The sequence below is a fragment of the Larimichthys crocea genome, chromosome I, assembly GCF_000972845.2.
Source record: "Larimichthys crocea isolate SSNF chromosome I, L_crocea_2.0, whole genome shotgun sequence".
NCBI lineage: Eukaryota > Metazoa > Chordata > Actinopteri > Sciaenidae > Larimichthys > Larimichthys crocea.
This window is the reverse complement of record NC_040011.1, coordinates 28203939-28223067: the sequence shown is the minus strand read 5'-3', so window position 1 is coordinate 28223067 and position 19129 is coordinate 28203939. Positions and strand designations below refer to the sequence as shown.

The 19129-nt window shown below is 41.7% G+C and overlaps 1 protein-coding gene across 3 annotated transcripts; it reads right to left on the bottom strand.

Moving 5' to 3' along the window:
• Positions 1–102: 102 nt before the first annotated feature.
• si:dkeyp-115e12.6 (centromere protein F) lies at positions 103–18469 on the bottom strand. 3 transcript variants are annotated; one of them, XM_010739186.3, is made up of 19 exons: positions 18168–18469; positions 16619–16700; positions 16309–16486; positions 15512–15708; positions 14869–14972; positions 14514–14578; positions 13454–13715; positions 11871–12064; positions 11038–11163; positions 10764–10892; positions 8817–8939; positions 7968–8103; positions 5918–7398; positions 4855–5574; positions 4308–4585; positions 4083–4182; positions 3225–3819; positions 2260–2388; positions 103–2018 (listed from the first exon to the last, which is right to left on the bottom strand). In XM_010739186.3, exons 3-18 carry the CDS (start codon positions 16468–16470, stop codon positions 2273–2275), a joined length of 4788 nt encoding a protein of 1595 aa, XP_010737488.3. In that variant the 5' UTR covers positions 16471–16486; positions 16619–16700; positions 18168–18469; the 3' UTR covers positions 103–2018; positions 2260–2272. The 3 variants fall into 3 exon arrangements, with proteins under 3 accessions (XP_010737488.3, XP_010737487.3, XP_027136806.1); XM_010739185.3 differs by having other exon boundaries at positions 13454–13718; positions 18168–18468; XM_027281005.1 differs by lacking the exon at positions 18168–18469 and adding an exon at positions 16789–16807 and having other exon boundaries at positions 13454–13718.
• Positions 18470–19129: the final 660 nt, after the last annotated feature.

The following is a 19129-nucleotide window of genomic DNA, read 5'->3' as shown; positions in this document are numbered from 1 at the left end:
CCAAACAGACCAAACATCACAACATGAAATACAGAAACACAGCCAGACATCTCAGACTGAAAGGTGCTCATAGATGAAATAAATCCAACAGAGAGACAAATGTTAAATTAAGACCAAGCCTTTTATTATAGCTTCAAAGATAACACAGATACATTCACATCAAAGTATCCAAAACAAGGCAACAAGAACATAGTGAGCTTCAGCTCACAGTCTGACGATCCTACCTCACTGCCAAAAGACTACAGATCCCAGAGATACGAAGGCAGCTGAAAGGGAGGTGTCAACATGGCAAATGAATGGCGATGGCATTGAGTCAGGGCAGTAACAGTCCACACTGTTCTGATTAAGTCAACAAGCCAAGGCCGGGGAGAGAAACAACTCTACCTCTGAATAAAATGTAAACATTTTTAACATAACAAAAAAAAACCTTCAGATCAAATAATCTAAACAAGAGCCCAGCCAGGTTTCAAAGAATAGGTCCACATTTGAATAAATTATTAAAGAACTGAATAAAATGTGTCAACTTCTTGTGTGTGAATCTCCAGGAGCTGGAGGAGGAGACTGGCACCAGTTTTCTGCAACTTTCTGTCACTACATCACCAAACACTTCCCGGAAAGGCTTCTACTGAAAGTCGTGGACATCAGGAAGATTAGTGACCACTTTGGGGAAGCTAATGGAGATCCAAATAAAGAAATAAGAATACTGAAATTATTTACACAGAATGAGCTTTTATAGAAACTCGGCCACAAAATATTTGTTCTAGAAGCTTGGAGACGTAGTGACTACGCTCAGAGAGCTAGAAGTTGGTCCCAGACTTTAGATTTTGCAGATATCTTTGCAGCCAGTATGAAACTATTCTGACAACCAGAACTCTTTAGTACATGTGAGCGTGAGTGTAGTTTAACGATTGGATTAACCTGTTTGATGAACTTATTCCTCGACAAACTGGTTAAATCTTGTAAGTGGACAAAGTGGTGAGATCCTCTGTTACAGGGCATAACTCAAACTGTACATAATCTACAGTGTGCATACACATGGGCTGCTTTTGTCAACAACACAGTAACAAATGTGCAAGAACCAAAAATAGTTGAAAATTGAAATAAATTATATCTGAAACCAACTGAATTCATCTGGATGCTGTGTGAATAAAATAAAGCTTCAAAGATTCGTTTTTGGTAAATTGATGTCAGAGCTGACCAGCGAGTGCTCGTTAGTTTAAGACAGAAGAAGCAAAGCAGCAGCAGGAGAGAGGAAGAGAGAGAGCGCAGTGTATATCACCATACATGGAGCGGAAACCAACGCAAGTTACACTGAGTCACAGACATGCTCACCCCTCTCTCTCTCTCTCTCTCTCTCTCTCTGTCTCTGTCTCTCTCTCTCTCTCTCTCCCACACACAGATATACAAACAGTAACATCAAGAGGACACACGTACATATTCACAGCAAAAGTCTCACACATGCTCGCTATGCTTTCACACATTTTTTTGTAAACACCTGACGTCTCCTAAAACACATTCAAGTGTCCATAAATAAGCCACCTCGAGGATTAAAACGAAGACAATGCATGACATTTTCACAGCGACCTCTCTTGGCTTCACCCTTTTGGAAAACAAACTCATCTTGATAAGCACTTGTTGAGAAGAGCATCAACTAGGCACTGTTTTCATTTAAAGTAGGCTAGACCCATGAGTTCATTCAGAGTTACTAAAAACTAAACAGTCCCTTTGGAAAAGTGGTTAACTCAACAAACAAAAAGTGACAGCACTGTAATGGAAAGCAAAGACGATAAACTGGTGACCATTAAGACATTTTAGATCCACAGTGAAGGTGTTCATTCTCCCAGTGCAGGCCCAGTTACCTGCACACATGCATGTACATGAAGCGCTTTTCAAAAACTGGTCCTGCGCTGGTTTGAAGTGCTTCACGTTGCTGGTGACTGGAGTGTCCCTGTATAGCTGCTGTCGTCCATCACTGATGTTCATCGTCAAGTCACAGTGATCGGCTCTCTCCATCACATCTAACAAGTGCAACATGTTAATGTAAGCGAATATTTAATCAATAACATCATTTCATACAATATTTTCAAATTGTTTCGAAGATTTTATAGAAATGAGTGAACTTAAAATTCAAAAACCAATAATTAATTGATCAAACTAACAAGTGAGTGAGCCACACCACTGCAGTTGGTGGGCCGTTCCTAGACTATGATGAACGTGGGCACTCGAAGTGCAGCTAAGGATAGTCTGTTGAGATTATACCTGTAACTGTGTTTTAATCAGTCTCCTCTTGTCCCTGGTCTTTCTGAGTGGCAGGTATGACAGTTGTTCCTAACAAACCTCTTCTCACAATGTAGGGACACGAGGGACCGCTGGGGATGTCTGCAAAACCTGCAGGACAGTGAGAGGAATAAAGAAGATGATTAGGGAACAAGCATAAAGAATTAGTTCTGTGCATTACAGGATCAGAAAGTCATGACAAAGATTCAAATATTCTGAAACCTATGAACAATATTAATGACACTCAACCAACTTCTTTTTTCTGCGAAGAATTTGAACTTTGAAGTTGGTCGTAGCATGATGTGATGGGGATGACGTTACATGTTGTTGAATTTGTGTGTGATGACATGGATGGCTTTCTTGTTACATAAAGTGGTTAAATTATAACTATACTTATATATTCATGTTTACATCATTGATTTATTTATTTATTTATATTTGTGATGTTGTTGATGTTGTAACTGATGCTCTGAAGGTTCAGCACTTTATCAGCACTTATTGTTGTGTGCAGTACTATGAACTGAAGTCAGCCAGTGTCCACTGATGTTTTTCCTTTTGTTATGTATTTTATCGTTTTGTTTTTTTATATAAATAAAGTTAAAGAAAAACAAACCAAATCAGATTTTGCTGAAAGTCAAGCATTTTCCTAACCTTGAAAAACTTTGTCATTCATGATTGAAACAAGACTGGGAAAAGTTACATGAGCTTACCACAAACAACAAAAGCAAGATCAAGAGACAAATCTGCTTACCACAAACAACAAAAGCAAGATCAAGAGACAAATCTGTTTGTGTCACGCTTATTCTCACTGAAAATAACGAAACAGTAAATGTGAAGTATTTTGTACTAAATATGTGTTTTACACACACACACACAAAAACGCTCATCTGATGTTTCAGTCAGTTGTCCTTGTTTTCATCCCACAAACGTTGAGCTGATAAAGTTACCTTTCATGACGACTTCCGGCAGCCCATACGGTTCATACTCTGTGTCGTCAAAGGCGGCTGACAGCTGTGTCCTGTTTCGGCGGATTCTTTCAGCCAGACGGACCGGGTCAGCTGGGATGGGGAAGGAACCTGAAAACAACACTTTGTCTTCTAACCCTGCCCCCTCAGATAACCGGACAGGAGAGACAGGAGGGGATTCCACTAACTCTTCTCCTTCTTCCTCCTCAGTCTGCGTGTATGCACAGTGGAGTACAGTTGCTGTTGGGGCACTGCGAGGATACAAACACTCCTCTGTTTGACTGCTGATACTTTTCATTTCTGTCCTGACTTCTTTGTCTGAGGAATCATTGCTTGTGTTTATTTCATTGGTTGCTCTGGAAGCCTCAGGTTTGGCCTTGGGATTCCCCATGTGACACTCGGCTGCTTTGGTCTGGTTTGGTCCTGAGGCTTTGTGGGAATCTTTGGTGACATGTTGTTGACACGTTTTCTCAGATGACATCTGGAAAACTTCAGTGTCTGTCTTCTCTTTGTGTTGTGTTTGACAGCTGTTCGACTGCCACTCGAGGTTAATCTCCTGGTTTTCTTTTTCAGAGTCCTGAGTCAAGAGAAAAACATAATTAAAAGATCTCATCCTATATATTAACAAAGATATCTTTAGCTTTATCTAAATGTCCCAAAAATCGAGCCATTAGTTGAAAAAAAATTGTTGAGCCTGGAAAATCAAATAATCTTTCCAAATGGAGAGCATTTGTATAGCTACTAGATTTCTACTTAAATATTACAGGAAACCTTCACATAAAGAGTTGAAAACAAATACATTGGTCTCATATATAAGAGAGTGGTCACTTTAAACATCACCTTGTCAATCTTGGCAGTGTCCTGATTGTATTCCTGAGGTGCGGCAGTCTGTTTGGAGGGACGGAGACTCTTTGGTTCAGAAAGGTTGCTGTGCTGCAGTCTTGTAAAACAAAAAAAAAAGTGAATTCAAAGCATACATAAAAGACAACAACAGACATACTCTGATATTCAGCTGCACATATACAGCTTACATGTTTTTTCATTGCTTCCTGGTATGATTGTTACCTGGAGAACAACATGCGGCCCTGCAGTTTGTTGGAGGAGCTGGAAAGGAGTAACTCATCTTCTCTGGTGACTGTCACGTTACCAGGGCTCTCCTGAACACCCAGGCAAGGTGCCTTATCAGTCTGCAGCTGGTTTGACTGGGTCTCAGTGTTTGTCTCTGTGTTGGAAAGGTCAAATGTTGGGGCTGGTTGGGAAGCCAGTCTCCACATAGTGAGTTCCTCAGCCTGCTGCTGGGTGTCCTTGGAGAGAGCCTGTAGCTTCATGTGCAGCTCCACCACCTGGACAGAAGCGGACAGGACACACCGAATCAAAGACGGACATTAAGCTCATTTTCAGATTCAAATAACTGGGAATACTTTTATTATGTAAAACATTTGGTGGAATAAAAACGTGATTGTTTTCCTTTACTGATTTATTATTCTGTAAATTAAAAAGGAAGAATGTGAATTCAGTTTTCCAGTGAAGACCTAATATTTAATATTTTATTTCCCCTCGTATGTGACTAACTTAACCTATTTATTTCACTCTTCCTCAGTAATATCTCTACCTTTTTCTGTAGGCACTTGATCTGAAGCTGACACACTTCCTCCAGCTCTTCTTGAGTCCTCGTAGTCTTCCTTTCTAAATCTCCTTCATCACTGTCAGTGTGTAACACTGGGGTGTTGGCGTCTAAGACGGTCAAGTCATTTAATCTTTGTTTCAGTAGTTGATTCTCCTGTTGGAGAGCGAGCAGTTTCACAAGCATATCTGCTCTTGCACCATCTTGATTGTTCTCTGCCATCACACATGCAGAGTCATGGTTATTGTCTGAGTCGACAGAGCCTGAATGCTCCTCCTCTGACCATGGTGCTTCATTATCACTAGTAGGCGTTGGTCTTTCAGAGTCGGATGTCACAATCTCTGGTTGACCTGCATCTCTCTGTGCATTAGAGTCACTGGCTGCTGCTGGGTTTGTAGAGAGGAAGGTGACAGCGCAATCCTTTTCTTGGTTTGGCTCAAGCCCTGAGATCTCCGCTGACCTCTCATCTTGTGTCTCTTCTTTTTGTTTCCCCTCCTCCACCTCTTCTGCTGTTATCTCCTCTCTTCTTTTCTTGTCTTCTTCCTCTTTTTGGGTCTTGAGTGCAACCAGTTCTTGCTTGTAGCGCTGCAGTTCCTCTCCCTGGCTGAGGAGGGCACTCTCCTTCTCTTGCAGCTCAGCTAGAAGGCCGGAGATGTGCTGACTCTGCTTCTCAAAGGCCATGGTTAGCTGCTGGGTCTGACGTGTCACCTGAGAAGAAGAATTAGAAGAGAAACAAGAAAGACGGTGAAAACTTTACTGAGTCTCTGCTGAAAGTTATTAGTTTCATTAATGAGCTTCCTTCACGACAGAGGTTTGCTTTGACAGATCCATGAGCTCTTTTGCTCCAACACCTATTGGCTTTGTAAAGGAAGTGAAATTTGACCCGGTCCTCTGGCTTCTTATTCTCAATCCTTTTTAATATTTGCCCATAATTCCCTTTTTGTGTGTGGCCTAATATGTTATGATTCTGTATATCAAACAGTTTTTTTTGTCCTGTCTCTGTAAAACAAGTTATATTGAGAAGATAGAAACTGTATGCTTCATTATTTACCTGGCTCTGCAGGGCCTCCAATTTAACCTGGTACTGGTTAGCACGTTCGGTCTCCTCGGCATTCTCCTTCTGCAGGCGCTTCACCTCTTTTGCCAAATCTGAAGGGATGGGCTCACCCCTCTGGACATCACAGAGTGTCTTTATATGGTCTGACAGGGAAGACCCCACCAGATAGTTTTGTCTGGTGTCTTCCAACTCAGATGGCGTTTGACTTGTTTGTCCTTCATCTGACAGAGGTGAGCAATCTATAACTGTTCTCTCTTCCTGGATGAGATCTTCTCTTGTCTGAGATACAAGCATGTTGTGTTGGTTGGTGGACTGGCAGAAGAGAAGGTGCTGCTCTGGTGAAGGGAGGGGCTTGTTGTCGCAGGGAACCATGTTGGAGTTGAGTTCATCATCATGGAGAGTCAAGTATGTCAGCGGACTGTTGGCAACTGAGAGTTTCTCCTCTTCCAGTGAGTCGTCTTCTCTACTGAGCTTTAGTTCTTCTAATTCGGCTTTAAGTTGTTCCACTTTCATGCTCAGCTCCTTCCTTACATCTATGTCTGTATTTGTTATTTGGTTCCTCTCCTCTTCCTCTCTCTTTCTCTCTTCTCGTTCTAAAGCCAGCTGGGCCTTCACCTCCGCTAGCTGTTTCTTTAGCTGGATGTTAAGCTCTATCATTTCACTCTCCCGGTCTTCCAGCGCTTTGTTTTTTACCCCGTCCTGCCCCTCTCTCTCATTCTTTTCTCTTTCCTCCTTTACTCTTGTCATCTCTGTCTCCAAAGCAGCCAAAGCCTTCCTCACCCTCTCTGTCTCAGCCTTCTCGCTCTCCAGCTGTGCTCTCCATTCTTTGTCCTGCTCCTCCTTCTCCACAGACTGGCTGGCACGTTTGCGGCTGAGCTGTTTGAGCCGGGTCCTGGCTTCTGCCTCGGCCCGTCGTTGGGCTTCCAGATCATCAAGTCGCTTCTGCAGCTCTTCGCGTGCATCTTGTAGCTCTGAACGCAGCGCGGCATTCTCCCTCCTGAGGTCTTCAGAGGACTTGGCCTGCACAGACTTGACAGAAGATGTCGTTCCAGCAGAAAGCATCAAACTGCGATCATCATCCATAGAGGTGTGGGAGGGTGCATCAACAGAAGAGTGTTTGTTTGTCCCAGCGCTATCACTATCTAGCATCACATTTTTACTCTTGTTCTCCTCCTCGTTACTTTTTCTTCTGTGTGCTCCCCTTTGTAAACACTCAGAGTCTGGGGAGATAACAGCACTGATGTGTTCAGAGCCTTCTCCTGGCTCTCTGTCAGAGGGGTAAGGTGCAGTAACCTCTGCCCTTCTCTTATCCGCATCATCTCCCCTCTTCTGCTCAGTTAGGGCAGCAGTGTTGGCCCTCTTGAGTTGAGGTGAAGGTCGAGAATGAAGAGAGTAAGAAGGTTGAGGGGAGAAACTCTGTCCAACGGGGCAAAACTGGACAGGTTGTACGACAGGTGCTGGGGCAGCTTTTTGCTCTATGAAAAACAGAAAAAAACACGTGTTTGTTTTTTTTACACATGCATTAAGAAATAACAGCCTGGAGCATAAGCATTAAAGACTATATTTTTTTTAATGAATAGGCGTGCACTGCCGGAATAATAACTGTATTCTGATTTGAGAAAAAGGATACCGTAACATTGACCAGCAGAGGGCAGCAATGGGATAAACATGCAACCAATATGGCATGTACTGTACAGCATACATGAATGTCTAACACTTCAGGACTCTTCCACTTAAATAATTTATGTCCCTCCTTTTTTTCTTGACAAAATTATAAATTAATCAGGAGAGCAGCTGGAGGACAGTGGTTCAAGCCCTTTGTGTCAACGAGTATTTGTCCTGCTGCTTTAACAAAGAAACTAAATCCCTACCAACTCCTGACCTCTGTCCTCCTTGTGGAGGAAGGAAAGACAAAAAAAAATCTCTCTATAACGAACTCTTTTTCAAAAACACATCACATTATCATAATTATTGTCGATACATGTCCCATGACTGATAAATCTCGTGGATTCATCAGCTCTCCCACCCACAGCTCGCTCCTCACCCTGCAGTTCTTTGAGGAGACGAAGGGCGTCGGCTCGCTCCTCTGCCAGTCTCCTCCCCTCCTCCTCCAGAGCTCGTTCTTTCTTCCTGCTCTGCTCCAGACTCACTGCCACACCCTCTGCCTCACGCACTGCTTCCTAATGTGAGGGTAAAAAATACAAATGAGGAGGATTTAATTCAGTCAAATGAAACTAAGCTTTAGGGCTGAAGCTGTTGTCAGTTTGCACCTGGGATATCTGTGTTTGTGCTGCAGGACTACCAGATAAGGAATAAGCAACGTACTGAGAGCTAAATGTAAACACAGTGTCACAATATCAACAAGCCACAGATGAAGGCAGCATTTGTGCTGATGTTGCAAACAAAACTGCAAACCACAAACAAACTACTCTGGAGTTTTCAACATCTTGCTGCAGTGCGGCTGTACTGAGCAAATCCTTTCAGATGTATTAGGACATTAGCTTTCAGCATCCAGATTCAGTCACTTAAAGGTGGGTTTGTTTTTTGTTTGTTGTTTTTTTTAACTACAGCAGCATATAAAGGATTTATTCCTGGTCAGCGTGACTGGTAGAGAAGACAATATAAAGAAATTTAATACCACTTGTCTGAGACTTGTCTTTTTAGCTCTGTATAATGTTCTCTAATGCAACACCTCTATTAAAAAACACAATTTACTTATCTATGTACTATTTTCACAATCTTCGACTGACATATGGCACATTAAAGTGTTTTAAAATGTACAGATTCAATATCCACCCCCTGCTCAGCTAATGAATAATTGACACATGCAGACCCTGACTCACTTCGACTCAAGACCATCACTAGCACATCCGTGTGTCTGTATGTGTATTACCGCCAGTTTGGCTTGTGTCTGTGCCTCTTTCTTCTGGCTCTCCTTCAGTTGTCCCTCCGTCCACTTCAGTTTCTCTTTCAGAGTGTCCAGTTCTTTGTCTAGCGCCTGCTTCTGTAGGGACAACTGATAAAAGAATATTGTGACTCAGTAGCTGCTGGAAAAAAGTGGAAAATAAATAAAACAGGATAAGAGGAAAAGGACATGTAAAAAAGAAAAATGTGTTGGTAAGAGGTGTAAAAACAACAAAGTTAAAAAAAATAGCTGTTGTTGTAGGTGCAGGAAACGGGACCAGTGAGGGAAACGGGAAGCAGGAGCGCAATCGCTGATCAATAGCAGGAATAAGTGGTGTCTAATGTACTGTCAAGCTCTCTGGAGACTTCAACTGATCGGCTTCCCACCAGTGCTCATTCTGCACACTCACTGCACTCTTCAGTCTGAAGCATTACTTTCTTCAGCCTTTTTAGATTCATAATTTTTTCTTATGCAGCCTTCATATCATGTTAAAATAGTAACACGTATAGTACTGTGTAACAGTGAACACTGTAGTAAACATACCTTTCAGTCATAATTCAGTGCTGCAGGATATTTTAAACATACACTTTAAATAAGGCTTCTAGGTTGAACACCAGACAACTTCGGCCACTAATGTGAGCTTTGTTCTACAATATTTATTGATCTAATAACTGCAAGTACCAGAACAGGCATCTTAGAGAAAAAGCAATGTTCATGACATATGTAGTGTTCTCAGTAAGTAGTTCATTCCTATTGAGAGAAGTAGCAGGGATTGTGAATTTTTTCTTTCCTGCAACAGCTTAGAATTATGTCTGCATGTCTAGCTGATCACTTTGAGCTTTATGTAACCGAAAACTTCTTGGAGATTACCGGTTTTTCCAGTTTCGTTGGAGAATTTATGTAAATGTTCCTTCTGCACACAAGGCTATAAAGATATGCAATATGAGTAGGTGAATGTCTCAGATTTTTTTGTGTGATTCGATTCAACACGACTGTGGTTCTACTGTGTTTACTCGCTGTAGCCTTATCAGATATAACCAGATAACATTTATGTGCTTTACAAAGGGCTTACAGTTACAGGTTTTACAGGACACTGCGTGGAATGAATTCTCATTGTTGAGAATTTATCCAAAAGCATAGGAAGGTCAGGGAAATACATTTGAATTCATTAAGAGGATCTGAGGATAAATGTGTATTATTAATCAGCTGATAAAAATAAACACCACAGCATTCTTTCATGTAAAGGAAATCTGAATAAAATGAAAATAAAAAAACACAACACTATGTCTTTAAGCCCAAACACACTCCTCCTTTTCTACATTCATGCAACTTGTGTCAACACACCTTCATACAAATCTTCTATTTTCACCCTCATCCTGCAGCCATGCCTTCATGCCTCTCTTGCTAAAAACTCAGTATTTCTCACACACAGGTTAAGGGTTTGTTCCACGCTTACATAACCAAAGCATTCTGCACTGTCAAACATAGTCACACAGTCATTACCTTCTCTGTTCAACCTTTCCACTGGGGAGAAACCGAGAGGAGAGGTGGACAAGCGGAGAGGAAAACAGGTAGAGGGGAAAAGGAAAGAGAGAGCAAGGCAGTGAAGCAGAGAGGGAGAGAAAACAACAAGGGCAAGAAGCAAGCGTGGGAGAAGAAGTGAGACAAGTTTATTGACCTTTGGTACAAATAATATAAGTCCCAGGAGAAAGAGAGAAGGGACAGAGACAGGGAAAGGAGGAAAGAGCTGAAAAAACAGAACAGACATATGAAACGAAATACAAACATGCACTGAACGTTCTTCCTCAGTGTCCAGCGTTGATACAGATCTGATCTAAAAGCTTTATCTTGGCAAATGTATTTGTATAAACGTGCATATAAGAAAGCTTGTTTGCTTTGTTAATGTGTACGCTTTGTGACTGTGTGTGTATTTACCTTGTCGGCCTGGGCCTGCAGGGCATTGTGGAGTGTCCTGGCCTGCTGGAGCTCCTGGTTGAGTTTATTCACCTCCTGCTGATGCTGCTTCTCCAGACACTGCCTCTCCTTCTGCAGCTCAGTCAAATCCTGGAGGGACCACGTAAGAAAATCTGAGCCTCTATCTTTCACAGGGAAACTGGAGACCAATCTGAATTTTTTTTCTTGCTTCCTTCATCATTTCTCGAAGCACCGTATTTTGTTTGTCTCAATCGTTCATCCCTCTCTGTCTCACCCTCTGATGTTGTTTCTCCAGCTCCTTAGATCGTTGTTGGTGTTGCAGTCGGCTGCTCTCTGCATTTTGCCTCTGACACTTCAGCTCCTCCTGTAGCTGCTTCAGCCTTTGCTCGGCTCCTGATGCCTGCCACATAAACACAACACACAATAAGCTTTGCTGCAATGTGCTTGGAGTGTCTATCCTGCTAAAGACAGCTATTAGTCATATACTCAATTAGTATTTAAAAGTGTACATTGTCAAATTTGTCGCCATGTTTGTGTCTTTGTATATTTAAATCACTTTTCTAATCCTGTTTTATCAACCTACTAAGTGTTTTAACACATTTGTCAAATCGTTTTCACTTTGTTAATGTTTTCCTGATGTGAGAATGTCAAATGCAGAATCTTTATCAACATTAAAAGATTAAAACAAGGTAAACAGTTTAAAAGCTTAGCAAAGTTACTGTTAACAAACAAGACAATTAATGGGAGATTTGGCAGCCTCTCCCAGTCTCTCCTACGCATTGTATATTGTTTGCCTGAAGGATAGATTTCACAAAATATCAGCTGGATACTTTTACAGAACAGAACGAGGGCACTGTTTTTCCAGCTGACCTTTTCGAAGTTCCTGATAATAACTGATTGTGACTGCAGTGAAATATTCCCAACATGTTTGGAATTTTCAGGGAAGTGGAAGAGAAACATTTACAGAATCAGGCCAACACCCATTTTGTGAAAACAACAGGGTTTATGGGAAACATTAGCACTGTTATGAAACACGTTTTTTTTTCCCAGTAATTTTAGTAGTGTAGTATCATCAGTTGTATCAGTAGTAGTAGTGTGTGTTTTTACCCGTTCACTCTCCTGGGCCATGCGTGTGTGTGCCAGGCTGAGCTCATCTCGGGCTCTCTGAGCACTGAGCTCCTTGGTGGCGAGCTCCTTCTTGCTTTGCGCCATCTCGTTCTGAATCGACTTCAACATCCCGGCCTTCGCACACAGTTCCTCCTCCAGAGCAGATAAACGACTCTGCATTGCTGATATCGATTCTGGTGGATGGAACAGAAACAAAGTATAAAGCCAGGTCCCAAAAGAAATAAATTTCACCTAAACACCTTTAAGAACATCACAAAGAAAATACAATAAGGCTTTAAAAAGGGACCTGGTTTACTACAAATTATATACGGGCTGCAATACTGCACACCATCTTCCAGAATAAACCAGTGGTCACAAATACTGATCTTTGAGGTACAACAGAGTTATGAAAATATCTGAATCCCAGTGCAGGAAGGAATTCAATTTTCAATTTTAAAAGTGGAAAGGTGGCTGAGTGGGTCGAGAGAAATACTGGAACAACACATATTTTTACTATTTTTTCCTCCAAAATGAGCGTCGACATTATCAACGACACAATTCACTAACAAGGTCAGTTCATACCAACGGGTTTATTGACAACCACAGCTGTGGCATGTGGATGTCAGGCAGCTGATTTCCAAAGCCAGGGATGAAATCAATTTACTGTCTGTCCAATATGTTGTTCTGTATCTTTTTCCTGTTACTTTACTTTTCCTGCCCTGTTCAATCTTTTAGCGGTGCAGCTAAAGAAGCATGTGTTATTTAACAATGAACTGTTCCCTTCCTCTTCTAAATAAACACACACACACAGCTGAAACAAAGAGGAGTGTTAAGTCACAATTATAAAATGTACGCAAGAGCAACTCAACATCAGGAAGCTGACCTGGGAATAAGCAGATGAGTCTCCGACTGAGCCAGTGATTTCAACACAACCTCTTATGTAACAGGTTTTGCTTTTGTTATACAGAGGACATGACATTCAGAATGATCACATCGCTTGATGTACGCTGAGGTAGTCCAATCAGAGCTAAAAACTAAACCAAACCAGATGATTTCATCATTTAGAAATCAAAGCCATAGCCATAAAAAACAAACAATATTATAACAAAGGGTTTTCTGGCCACCTCTCAGTCAAAATTCAAGACCAGCTGTCACTGAGCTTTTGCTGCTGTGGCCCCCAGGCTCTGGAACATCCTTTCTATTGACATTAGGTTTGTTAACAATGTTGACTTTGTGAGCTGCATCTGAAAACCTATTTGTACTAACAGTGTTTTTATTGACGTCTGTAAAACCTTATATTAGAGCTGACAAACATCCAAAATTAAAGGCTAAGCCATGAAACCAAGGGCTTGTCTCACAAAGCAGCACTTCATAGCCAGTTAAATGGATAACAGCACCAGAACTTATCCGTTTACTGCAGGCCATAATGGATCACAGTCTTAATTTGTACAATTACCCAGCTAAATTGATTAATCCTGCTTTAGGAGACAGGCTGCCGGGCTGAGCTGTATGTGTGCAACTGAAAATGGGCAACACCCAGTCGTGCCACATCACCAAGGTGACCACTTGACCTCCCCACTCACTGTCTGTCTCTCTCCTGCAGTCCTTCTCCTTCTCACAAACCCCCTGGTCCAGCTGGACTTGATAGATGACATCAGCACTGGGCGTCTGGGGAGAGGGCGGGGATCGTCTCTTGGACGCAGGCCTTGAGTCATCCCGTTCCCACGGAAACACAGCCAGGGGAGTGGAGAAGGAGTCTGATTGGTCGGATGGATGGCGATGGGGTGTGTTCTTGTGTTGTTGACGCGGTAACGATGGTGTGCCCACTTCAGGGAACTGGAGCCGCTGCTGATGGGAGGACAGAAGGATTAGATCAAAAGACAAATGAGGAAGGCAAACTAGAAAGAACTGACAAACAGAGCTCTGGGGTTCAAGATATTATACTTTTACAGAAGAATGACTCACTGCTGTTATAATTATAATATAGTAAAATACTGACACTGTACAGCTTCACTGCACTTTTGAGATTATGGCACACTTTTCTGAGGGAAAAGTCACAGATCAGATGAGAAGAGTGAAATTTGCACAGAACTGTTGCAACTTTTTTTTGACCTGTAAACAAAAGCAGTATACTATAAGTCTGTTTTTTTTGTTGTTGTAAACAAATCCCATGAAAATACAAACATTGTCTGTGTAGCCAATGCCTTTCTGTTCCACAGACCTCCATTGTTGTCCAGAACTATTAAAAACAACCAATGAGCCACATAGTTGGCCCCCACTCTAATTACTCCCATTTGAGAAACATTTGCTAAAAACAACAGTGCCCAGATGTTTTGGAAATTATTGCACCTGTTTTAAGAATTACTAGGACACAGACTAACAGGTTGCTGACAATAAGATTTACTAGAATAATGTCATATGATTAAATCTGGCTGGCTGAAGGTGACCCTGCTGTTAAACAAGAAGACATGACAACAGTACTGTTCTTAATTAATTACTTAATAAGTGGAAAAAGGAACAAAAGTTCTATTCAACTTACATGAGATGATTCGTACAACTACAGAGCTACAGCTTGAAGCTAAAACACACACTGGTCTTGACTATCTTATGCACAGCTCAGCATAAAAATATACCGTTACTTACTCTGCTGTTAGGCACCCGGCTCTGTCCTTCATCTCCATGTCCTGTCCTCTCCTCCTTTCTGCTCCCTACAGGGCAAAAACACAGCATATGGACTGATTGGATTTACTATATAAAAATCAATCCCCTAAGCTGAACGGAAACAACAGCAGTAAAGAGCCCAAACTGTTTTACTGACAAGAGAGGAAAGAGAAATACAGCAGTCCCCAGAGAGTGAAGGGTTGTGAGAGGACAGGAGCTGAGGGAGTTTATTTATAACCCTGCGGTTTTTCCGTTTTATTTTCCAAACTATACAGTGTATTAGTGAAATACAGACAGAGCAAATACACACAGGAGTCATAAAGTTACGGGACTGTACCATTATGTTCCCAAGGCGAGGATGCATTCCAGCAGGGTGTAGAAAACAGAGTGGTATCTGCTGACCTGCTGCTGTTCTGCAGCTTCTCCACCTCTGCCTCCAGCCTGCCAGAGAAAGACAAATGACGGAGAGTTCAGTGTGGGTAGGGAAACAAAAACGTCCAAGAAGAGACAAGAAGCAGTTTCCAGCTACAGTACAGCTACAGTAGCTTCAGTTTAACAGATACCAAACTAGCCCGTTAGGGATGAACTCATCTCAATTTTATACCACTGATGCCAGTTCAGAATCAGATCTGTTCACTGGCCTGCTATAATACAGTTGCTTTGCTTTGAATTCACTGGATATCATCAAAATAAAAATAAAAAATGAATTAAATTTGCTTCTTTCCACATGTGTAAAACGTGGCAGAAAATGAATTCTTAATCCTCTGATTTAATTTTTGATGTTGCAGATAGCTTTAAGAATCAGTTCTTTCAGTATTATCTCCTAAAAATATACAACATTAATTATTCATATGTAATAAATAAATTGTATTTTACTGTTTATTTATTAGCAGCAAATAATTACTCTCCTTAATGAGAACACAAAACCCCAAGACACATTAAAAATAGTAATTGTCTCAGATGATTACACCCGTCCTAACCTTTTGACATCCTGGGTGAGCTTGTTGATGAGGGTGCGAGCAGAATCTAGCTGGCCCTCGAAAGAGCATACTTGGGCCTGCTTAGTCTGAAGCTCCTGGGCCAGACGCTCCCTGCTGGTGACTACAGCCTTCGCCTCATCTCTGGAGCTCTGGAGCTCTCTCTGTATAGACTGGAGCTCCCCACGCACCTCCTCATACTAAGCAGTGGAGAGGAGGAGAAAAAGAAGAGGGAAAGGTACATATTTTACTATCACAAAAACAGAAAATATTATTAATAATAAGTCTTGTCAGAGGTTGACTGGGCCAATATATGGCATGTTTCCCCTCTATTAACTGCATTGGCATAAACACTAGTGCTTTAGTTGTTATATGAAGAAAAAAAACTTACTGTAGATCACAGAAACATGACACAGGTGTTTTGAGAATGTGATGAATTTGTGACGTAGTGAGACTGAAATGTGGCTCTCAGAGCAAACTATACTTCAGTGCTATGCAACATGTGACCTTCTGATTGCCACAGCCAACGAGATTTTACCTTTATCTAGCTTGATAAGAATATTTATTCAAAAGTAAACTTTGAAATGAGAAATGTAATTATTCATACGCAATACTGCATCATGTGTGTCAATAAGTATCATGACCAAACTTAAAAATTAACTTCTCCATTCCTGTCCAAAATCCATCACATTATTGATGTCAGGACTTCAGTTTTTCTCAGTAGCAGTAATGATTATACAGATATGTTTCACAACAGCACTGTGTCAGTGACCAGCCAAAACCAATATGGCTGCTTATACCTTCACTGTTTGTTTTTCAAGGCTTGTATGGACATTGTCCAGCTGAAGCTGTTTCTGCTTGTTCTCTCTGGACAGTCGCTCCTGATGGACCTGCAGCTCCTTCACTTTTTGTAGGACCCGTCCAGACAGCCCCACCGTCCAGTCCTCCTGAGCCCAGCTCATGTCTCTCTGCCTGGGCCTACCAGGGTTAGAAAACACAAAAATATGCTTGTATTATAAGAGAACCTGGTAAAAAAAAAAAGGGATTTCCTTTATATTCTAATGGAAACTTGAGGTGGCTTATTGTGTTTGAGACAGCGTGCCAGCTGACCTGTCGACAGATCCAGAATCAGACAGTTCCTGGAGTCATGGAAGTCCGTAACTGGAGTGAAGAAACTAGCAACACACACAGTCTGAAACAGAGAGGAAGTACAGGCCTGTTAAGTAAAGTGCAGGTAGCTCTATGTCATGTTGTGTTGTGACAGAGGATCCAGTCCATACCAGATGTATCTAAACATGTTTCGATCATCTGTGCCTCTAGCTGTGTCTTGGCTTGAATATGTTACGTTGCTAAGGCTTTGATCCCTCAGGGAGATACTGGTTGTCACCGCTGGGCAGCTGTGACTCAGTGTTTTCCAATACAGACCGCCTGCAATGTTCCAAGAGAACTTCAAGATGAAAATAAATCCCTTCTCTCTCTCTCTCTCTCTCTGTCAAACTTTTGCAGTTACAGTTACGTGTTCAAAAAAGAGTGGATTAACTAGCATAGTATGGGTTGTATCACAAAATGTACCAAGTGTATAAATAAGTGCAGGAATGAAGAAAAGCCTGATTGAAAGCAATGACCTGACCAAACCTGTAGAGACTATTTCTAAACTCAGTTTTGACATGCACTCCAGGCTCGAGGCTATTAACGTTACATCAACTCCAGTCAGGTGGTTGTGATTTCTCACTGGTGGTGTCACCGTTTACCTGTCACTCAAAACAACAATGGCAGAAAGAAATATTTCACTAAACTGACAGCCATTTGTAAAAAATGAAGCTCATATGATAGACACAAGACTTCTTCATGTGAGCATGTGTGCGTGTTATTAGGCTGACGATGATGAGGTCATGATGATTATTATTATTGAGAACAACATGCTGATTAATAAACTGGATTTGGTTTATGTCAGAAAACAGTGAGCCCAAGCTGACTCAACTCAAACTTCTTATTTTGTCAGAAACAGTCGGAAACCCAAAAGTATTTTACGAAAAGCAGCAAATCCTAATATTCAGCATGTTCCCTGTAACTGACTTGACTAGTCAATAATCAAAACTGTCATGATTCAGCTCTAGTTTATTTTAAAAACAAAAGATGAAAACAGTTATTCAATATCTGATTGTTTTAACCACCTCATAAAAGACAGCAGCTGTATAAGATGATATTCAGTTGACTAAAATATAAAACATGTCCACTTTGTTTATAAACACTGTCTACCTGACACCTCCATAAACCAAAGAAAGGAGGCAGCTTTCTTATTTACAATAAAGTCTTGATGTGTTTCACTTGTAAAAGGAAAACTAATCATGCTTCCTCATGAAGTATCCAACAGCAGGTTGAGGAGGAGGCAGAGATCCAGGAGTTGGACCCCGGCCTGTGCTGTTCAAACCTCGGTCTGATCACGAGGTTCACACAGAACAAGAGACAACATCCAGTGAACAAAAAGTTATTTTAAACGTACCGTCCATTATAAACATCTGTAGGGGGACTAAGCAGAACAGTACCACCACCTGTTAAGACTCATCTTACCGCCTGTTAAAGCTTTGCTCCATCAGCGGTCAGTGATTGACAACTAGCCGTGCTGCTACGAAGCTAACCCCGCACTAAAGCTACTTACCACGCACTCTGCGGGGTTACAAAGGGCGCCCGCCGCCGGGGGAGGCTCACGCAGAGCCGCGTGGAGCTCTGATACCGCTGCCTGAAAAGTAAGGACCGTGTCCGGTTCTTCACAGTACGACCAACGAACCGCCGGTACCAACGGAACCGACGCCAATAACGGACACTAACTGACAGTTTTCATATGCTCTCATGTCTGTGCCGCGCGTCTCGTGCTGCAGCTGACAAGCCAACAGAAACACGGTCTGTGTGGCGCGAGGCGGAGCGGCGGTTGGTGACGTAGCAGGGGAATGTTTTGGGAAAAGTCCTCGCGGCGGCGTGAACCTCTGATGACCTCTAGCGTCAACACCTGACCACAAACCCAGCCACGACTTATGTCTTCATTTCATATAACTACACAATCACATAACAGAAGCCTCTGCCAGGCTGTCTTACAGTCTCAAAAGAAAGTGTGTGTATTAATATTTGGTAGAAATAAAGACAAAATAGAGTTTTTTTTACAATAAAGGTGACATTAGCATTACAAGAGCCTTTTCCACCTAAGACACTAAGCAAAAATCAGTCAATCTTTCCAAGATTTAGGAAAAGTCTTTCATGTATTTGTTTCCTCCTGTCTTAATTATTGTAATTCGCTGTATACCACTGAGTTACTCTTCTGTGTCCTGCCCATCCCAGCACTCAGCTGCTCGCTAACGTACTCTGGTTACCAGTTGAATGTAGAATTAATATAGAAAATATTAATCACCTATAAAGCACTACATGGATTGGCCTCACTTTAAAATTATTATGGTCCCTGACCTCAGTGAGACAACTTCCATCGACCGAAGGCCTTTTGGTGGTCCCAAAATCTAGACTGAAAACCAAAGCTAAACCTTCTGTGTTCTTTGTTTTTTTCTGTTCTTTTGGTCTATTTGTGTGTGTTCTGTGTTCATGTTAAGTGTTTAAAAATAAAGAAAAAAGAGG

Bases quoted from the DNA above. Each gene is read 5' to 3' on its own strand.
- si:dkeyp-115e12.6 (XM_010739185.3), bottom strand. From the start codon at position 16,470: ATGAGCTGGGCTCAGGAGGACTGGACGGTGGGGCTGTCTGGACGGGTC. The intron at 10,893-11,037 runs GTGAGACAGAGA...TGGTCCCTCCAG, and splicing joins TGGAGAAACAACATCAGAGG to GATTTGACTGAGCTGCAGAA. The intron at 4,586-4,854 runs GTAGAGATATTA...GCTTCTGTCCAG, and splicing joins TCAAGTGCCTACAGAAAAAG to GTGGTGGAGCTGCACATGAA.